A 7728-nucleotide genomic window follows, 5' to 3' on the forward strand; every position below is an offset into this window, starting at 1 on the left:
CTCGCTCAAGCACCTCGATGTCCTTCTTGTAGCGAGGGGCCCAAAACTGAACACAGTACTCAAGGTGTGGCCTCACCAGAGCCGAGTACAGGGGGACGATCACTTCCCTAGCCCTGCTGGCCACACAGCTTCTTATACAAGCCAGGATGCTGTTGGCCTTCTTGGCCACCTGAGCACACTGCTGGCTCATATTCAGCCGACTATCCTCCAATACTCCCAGGTCCTTCTCTGCCTGGCAGCTTTCCAACCATTCTTCTCTCACAGTCTGTAGCTCTGCTTGGGGTTATTACACCTCAGGTGCAGGACCCGGCACTTGGCCTTGTTTAACTTAATACAGTTGGCCTCAGACCATCGGTCCAGGGTGTCCAGATCCCCCTGCAGAGCCTTTGTACCCTCGAGCAGATCGACACACGCACCTAACTTGGTGTCATCTGCGAACTTACTGAGGGTGTACTCAATGCCCTCGTCCAGATCATCGATGAAGATATTAAAGAGGACTGGCCACAGCACCGAGCACCTTAGATGAGGAGGGGGAGAAGTAAAGCAAAGAACAACTCACGGGTTGAGATAAAGATAATTTAATTAAAGGGAAATAATAATAATAATAATTAAAGAAAGATTATTATGAACTAAACAATTTAACTAAAGGGAAGTAAACAGGGAAAGGGGAAAAGGGAGAGGGAGAGGGAGAGGGAGAAAAAAAAAAAAAAGGAGGAAAACAAACAAATAAAATAAATGAAGGCTATGTGGAAGTGCAGAGGAAAGAAATTACTCTCTATTTCCCACAAATGAGCGATGATTGACCACGTCCTTGAAGCAGGGCCTCAACGCACGTAGCCGGTGTTTGGGAGGAGGACTGATGTTTTCACAACGAGAGCCCACCCCTCCCCTCTTCTTCCTGTTTCCACCTTTTATTGCTGAGTGTGACATCATATGGTATGGAATATCCCTTTGGTTGGTTTGGGTCAGCTGACCTGGTGATGTTTCTCTTCTCACTTTTTGCCCACCCCCTAGGAGGGTTAGAGAGAGTCCCGATGCTGTGCCACTGCTGCTCAGCAGTAGACACAACACAGGTGTGATAACACTGCTGTTCCAGCTACAAGTGCAGAGTATGGCACTGTATGGGCTGCTGCAGGGGAAGTTAACATTCCAGCCGGACCCAGTACAAGGGATTACCTTCCAAAGCTGTCACAGGGACAGGGGATGATGGTTTCTTCTTGTGGTGACAACTGCAGGCTGTGCAGGCAGGGTGCAAGCAGGGTGTACCCTCAGCAAGTTTGCAGATGACACCAAGCTGAGTGTTGCAGTTGATACAATAGAAGGAAGGGATGGCATCCAAAGGAGCTGGACAAGGTTGAGATTTGGGACAATGTGAACCTAATAAGTATAAAAAGCTATCTATAAGTATCTTAAAGGAGGCTGTAGCGAGGTAGATATTCTCCCATGTGCCTGGTGACAGGACAAGGGGCAATGGGCTAAAGTTGCGCCAGGGGTGTTTTAGGTTGGGTATTAGGAAGAACTTCTTTACTGAAAGGATTGTTAGGCATTGGAATGGGCTGCCCATGGAAGTGTTGGAGTTACCATTCCTGGAGGTCTTTAAAAGTCATTTAGATGTAGAGCTTAGTGATATGGTTTAGTGGAGGACTTGTTAGTGTTAGGTCAGAGGTTGGACTAGGTGATCTTGGAGGTCTCTTCCAACTTAGATGATTCTGTGATTCTGTAATGAGATTCAAGAAGTCCAAGTCCAAGGTGCTTCACCTAGGCCAGGGCAATGGTGGACATGAGTACACACTGGGTGAAGGACTCGTAGAGAGCAGCCCTGCAGAGAAGGACTTGGTGGTTCTGGTGGACAAAAAGCTTGTCATGAGCCAGCAGTGTGAGCTTGCAGCCCAGAAGTCCAACAGCATCCTGGGCTGCATCAAAAGAGGACTGGCCATCAGGTCAAGGGTGGTGATAGTCCTTCTCTACTCTTCTCTTGTCAGGCAATGGACCTTGGAATACTGTGTCCAGGCCTGGATCCCCCAGAACAGGAAGGGTATTGATCTATTAAAACTGGTCCCGAGGGGTGCCACAAAAATGATCAAGGGCTTGGAGCACCCCTCCTCCGAAGGAAGGCTGAGAGATATCGGGCTGTTCTGCCTGCAGAAGAGAAGGCTAAGGGGTCACCTCATTGTGGCCTTTCAGTACTTAAAGGGAGCTTATTAAAAAAAAAAAAAAAAAAAAAAGATGGAGAGCAACTCTTTGCTCAATCTGATAATGGTAGAGGGGAAATGGTATGAAACTAAAAATGAGATTTAGATTAGAGGTTAGGAGGAAATTCTTCACTCAGAGGGTGGTGAGGCACTGGAAAAGGTTGCCCAGAGAGGTTGTGGATGCCCTATCCCTGGAGGTGTTTAAGACCAGACTGGCTGAGGCACTGGGTAGCCTGATCTAGTGGGTGGCATCCCTACCCATGGCAGGAGGCTTGGAACTGGATGATCTTTAAGGTCTCTTCCTCACCAAGACGTTCATTGATCCTGTGTTTCTATGATCCAAGTGCCTGTTGAACACTGACAGTCATGGGACATCAACCAGGTCTCTAGAAAGCCTGTTCCAGTGCTTGACCACCCTCACAGTACAGAATATTTTCCTAATGCCCAGTCTGAAGAGCCCCTGGTGCAGCTTTGTGCCTTTCCCACATGTCCTGCCATTGGTTACCAGGGAGAAGAGACCGGCACCCCCCTCTCCACTTCCCCTCCTGAGGAAGTTATTGAGAATAATGAGGTTGCCCTTCAGTGTTCTTTTCTCCAGACTAACCAGCAGTCCACAGGCTGTCTTCATAGGACAGACCTTTTACCAGCATTCCCCCTTTTCTCTTGGTTCCCCATCTAAAAAGGTCCCTACTGAGATAACCTCGCTGGAATAAACTTTTTCTCTCTGTCCCATGCTCTCACCATTCAGTGTGACTGACCAGGTCTGGTTCCTTTCACTGCCTCCTTTATCACTTGTCAGTCAGGTTTATGTCCCTGGATGCATTGTGGTTTATCCCCAGGAAGTAGCCAAGCACCACACACACACAGCCAGTCTCTCCTTCCCCCTCCTCAAGAGACCAGGGGGAGATAAACAGGAGATGGGGAGAGACTATCAGGGAGAGTAGCAGTAGGACAAGGGGCAACAGTTAAAAAAAAAAAAAAAAAAACCAAAAAACAAAAAACAAAACAAAAAACAAACAAACAAACCAAAAAAAAAAAAAAACAGATTTAGTTCAGATATAAAGAAGAAACTCCTCACAGAAATGGTGGTGAGTCACTGGAACAGATTGCTCAGAGAAGTAGTGGAAGACTCATGCCCCCTAGTAGTGTTCAATATCAGGGTGGATGGGACCTTGAGCAACCAGGTCTAGTGGCAAGAGTGCTCGCCCATGGCAGCGGGGTTGGAACTAGATGGTCTTGAAGGTCCCCCCAGACCCAAAGAGTTCTATTATATGGCGATCCTGGAGTCCAGCAATTGGTTATGTAGCTTATGTACACAGACGGATTTCAGTTTCTGTGAAAAGTTTCATGTCCCTGATTATAAACAAATGCTTGGAAGTGATGGGATTCAGCCTGCCTGTCACTTTGTGGGTGTCTGGTCTGAAAATGGGACACAAAAAGATGATTCTTATGCCAAACTCTTTTTTTTTTTTTTTTTTTTTTTTTCAGTTAGGAGAAAAGACGCCACTGGAAGCAAATGTCCATCCCCAGCTCAGAGCAAAAAAAACAGTGACTGCTTCAGTTATTTTTGAAGTTGATTCCCCTGGAGGCCCAGGGACTTGTCAAGAGCTCCCAGTGCTGATGAGCTGGGCTCCTGGGCTCCTGGGCCCAAGGGGAGCTCCTGGCAAGTGAGCAGCGCTGCAGAGAGACAGCTCTGCCCAGAAGCAGCTCCTCTGCACAGCACAGCAGGGCTGGGGGCACTGCCTGCAGGGGACAAGGGCAGCTGAGAGAAGGGAGGGAGATGTTAAAGGCAGTGTGGAGGGAGGATGCTGAGAGCTGACTGCAGGAGAAATCTTCAGAGCCCTGAACAGGGTAAGTCTCTGGCTGCAGGGCAACACAGCTGTTGTTCCTGTTGCCATCTCCAGATTTTCTGGCAAATCCTGCAGCCTATGGGATCTTTCATGAGGACTCTCAGAGCTTCTTTGGATAAGAGGAGAAGAACAAGGTCCAGAGCAGGGTTTACCTGTGAAAACTGTCAGAAGGAGAGGACTTGAGAGTTTCTTCTTTCAGGGCTGGCTGTTGGGTGTGCAGGCAGAGGTGCCCAGGGCTGTGGTGCAGAACAGGGTCCCTGCTGTGCCCCAGGGCCTGTGTGCCAGGGCAGGGCCTCTGCTGCCTGCCAGGCTCAGCACTCAGCCTGCCTGGGGAGCTGCCCAGGGTGCAGCTGTGGATGGAAGGAGCCTCCTGGCAGGGCAGGGCAGGGCAGGGCAGGGCAGGGCAGGGTCCTGCTGATGCCTGAGGCAGGATGCTCACAGCTCCACAGCACCCCCAGGCCATATCAGAGGGACTTTTCAGACAGAAGGTCCAGTCTGTGGTTGCCTGATGTGGTCTGGGCTTTCCTGATGCTGTGCTTTCAGGTTTCTTTGGTTCGTCAGGATAGGAATGGAAACAGAGCTTTACGGAGTACAGAAGATTTTGAGTTTCCGTTACCTCAATTTTTATGAGGAACCTCAGAAAGTGCATTCGGCATCCTCAGTCCTTCATAATGCAGCAGCATCACCTTCCCAGTTTCATCAGGGCTTGTGTGGCCTGCCCTTCAGCACCTACACACACTGAAAAGGTGCAGGACAGAGCTGAGCAGACAGCAGGTGGGATGGGGTGTGTGAGCACTGGAAGGGCACAGACATGGGGACAGAAAAGGAGCTCCTGGAAGGGACTCCTGCAGGCAGCAGAAATGGGCAGGGAGAAAAGGAACTGCAAAGTGAAACCCCGCTGCAGAGGATAGACAGGCACCTCCTACCATCCCCTGCAGTGCAGGTTCCATCCCTGAGCAACCCGCCTCAGCTCTCCTCTCCCACCCAGCAGAGCCTCTGCCCTCTGGGCTGGGGGGTCCTGGGCAGGAGCTGCCTCCTGGGTAGCCAGAGCCCCAGAAGAAGGAAGGTCTGCCTCTCCAGTTCTGTGCCCTGTCCCACTGTCCTGCAAAGGGCTGAGAGCCACTGTTCTGTCATGGTGCTGCCTGGTAGGCAGCAGGCACGGCTGGGCAGAGTGACCCCTTCCTGCTTGCTCATCTATCCCTCCCCTTTCTCGGTCATGCTGCTTCTCCTTTTCCCTCTACCTCTCTGTGTTGCTTCCTTTCTCTTATGCTGGGGCCATTGGGTATGTCAGCTCTTTGGGGCAGCAGGGTTGGGGTAAGCTGAGTGTCCTGTGAAGGAGCCCTCAGGCAGGGAATTGTGTTCCTCACAGTTCACTCAAACAAAACAGAACAGAGCACCAGCCAGGGAGCTGTAAGTATGCCATCCTGAGCAGGGGAAAATGGAACTGAGTGTGTAAGGAATCTGTGAGAAACAGAGTCGATTCTGCTCAGAGACCCTGTCCTGACGGTTTGTGTGTTTTCCTCCATGGACAGACAACCATGCCCACAGGAAGAAGATGTCCAACAGCAGCTTCCCCACTGAGTTCCTCCTCCTGACATTTGCAGACACGCGCAAGCTGCAGCTCCTGCACTTCGGGCTCTTCCTGGGCATCTACCTGGCTGCCCTCCTGGGCAACGGCCTCATCCTCACAGCCATAGCCTGCGACCACCGCCTCCACACCCCCATGTACTTCTTCCTCCTCAACCTCGCCCTCCTCGACCTGGGCACTATTACCACCACTGTCCCCAAAGCCATGGCCAATTCCCTGAGGAAGACAACAGCCATCTCCTACTCAGGTTGTGCTACCCAGGTCTTTTTTCTCTTCTTCATGCTTGGAGCAGAATATTCTCTTCTCACCATCATGGCTTATGACCGCTACATTGCCATCTGTAAACCTCTGCACTATTGGACATTCATGGACAGCAGAGCTTGTGTCAACATGGTAGCAGCTGCCTGGGGCAGTGGTTTGCTCAACTCTGTCCTGCATACTGCCAATACCTTTTCCCTCCCCCTCTGCCAAGGCAATGCCCTGGACCAGTTCTTCTGTGAAATTTCCCAGATCCTCAAGCTCTCCTGCTCAGATGCCTACCTCAGAGAAGCTGGGCTTCTTGTGGTTAGTGTCTGTTTAGTACTCAGCTGTTTTGTTTTCATTCTTTTCTCATACATGCAGATAATCAGAGCAGTGCTCAGGATCCCCTCGCAGCAGGGCCGGCACAAAGCCTTTTCCACGTGCCTCCCTCATCTGGCTGTTGTCTCCATCTTTTCCAGCACTGGCATGTTTGCCTACCTGAAGCCCCCCTCCATCTCCTCCCCATCCCTGGATGTAGTTGTGACAGTTCTGTACTCAGTGGTGCCTCCAGCAGTGAACCCCCTCATCTACAGCATGAGGAACCAGGATCTCAAGGATGTACTGAAGAAGCTGACTCAGTAAGCAGTACTTCAGAAGCCATAATCTGCCAAAGTCCTTCACAAGGGATTTCCAATTGATCTCAGGAAACTCCTGGTCTTTGATCTTTTTGGCTGAGATGATCTTGTTTGTCCAGGAATTTCTGCATGCACTCCACCTCTGCAGAGGTCTGAACACACTCTGTCGTACCCAGAGGCCCATGTACATATATCTGGTGCTATGGCACAGCTCTGTCATATCTCCGTAATAAAAGAGGATTTCCTCAGTGCTTGTGCCTGGAGGTTGGTCTCTTCTTCCACAGCTGAGGTCAGGAACAGGCTGAAGAATTTGTTTCATCTGGAGGAAACTGCATTATATTCAGGTGGAGAACGTTGCTCTGTGGAATTGCTCTCAATGGCTCTACGGCCAGTGACAAGTGGTGCCCCTCAGGGGTCTGTCTTGGGACCAGTACAGTTTAGTATTTTTATCAGTGACATAGATAGTGGGATCAAGTGCACTCTCAGCAAGTTTGCAGATGACACCAAGCTGAGTGTTGCAGTTGATACAACAGAAGGAAGGGATGCCATCCAAAAGGACCTAGACAAGCTTGGGAAGTGGGCCCAATGTTAACATAATGAGGTTCAACAAGTCCAAGTGCAAGGTGCTGCACCTGGGTCAGGGCGATCCCATACATGGGTACAGATGGGGAGAACTCATTGAGAGAAGCCCTGCAGGGAAGGACTTGGGGGTTCTGGTGGACAGAAGGTATGACATAAGCCAGCAGCGTGCACTTGCAGCCCAGAAGGCCAACTGCACCCCAGGCTGCATCAGCAGAGGAGTAGCCAGCAGGTCAAGGGAGGTGATTGTGCCCCTCTGGTTGCCCTTGTAAGGCCTCATTTGGAGTGCAGGGTCCCCAGCACAAGAAGGATGTTTATCTATTAGAGTGTGTCCAGAGGTCCACAAAGTTGATCAGAGGGCTGCAGCACATCTCCTGTGAAGAAAGGCTGAGAGAGCTGGGGCTGTTCAGCCTGGAGAATAGAAGGGTCTGGAGTGACTTCATTGAAACATTTCAGTGCTTAAACGGGGGCTTATTAAAAAAAATAAAAAAATAAAAAATAAAAAAATGGAAAACAACTTTTTGCTCAGGCCATTAATGATAAAACAAAAGGAAACTGTGAGATATGTTCATCTGATTCGCGTCAATAGAGAGCAGTTCTGTCTGTCTCTGGGTCCTGCACTGGCAATTTAATTCTTCCACAGA

General features: G+C 50.1%; 1 protein-coding gene across 1 annotated transcript; it reads left to right on the plus strand.

Annotated features, from left to right (window-relative positions):
* Positions 1-5597: 5597 nt before the first annotated feature.
* LOC309891453 (olfactory receptor 14A16-like) lies at positions 5598-6512 on the plus strand (the record flags this gene model as incomplete). Its single annotated transcript, XM_082785820.1, has 1 exon — positions 5598-6512. One exon carries the CDS (start codon positions 5598-5600, stop codon positions 6510-6512), a length of 915 nt encoding a protein of 304 aa, XP_082641946.1.
* Positions 6513-7728: the final 1216 nt, after the last annotated feature.

The sequence above is a fragment of the Aythya marila genome (genome assembly GCF_965140915.1).
Source record: "Aythya marila genome assembly, contig: HAP1_HAP1_SCAFFOLD_235, whole genome shotgun sequence".
Taxonomy (NCBI): domain Eukaryota; kingdom Metazoa; phylum Chordata; class Aves; order Anseriformes; family Anatidae; genus Aythya; species Aythya marila.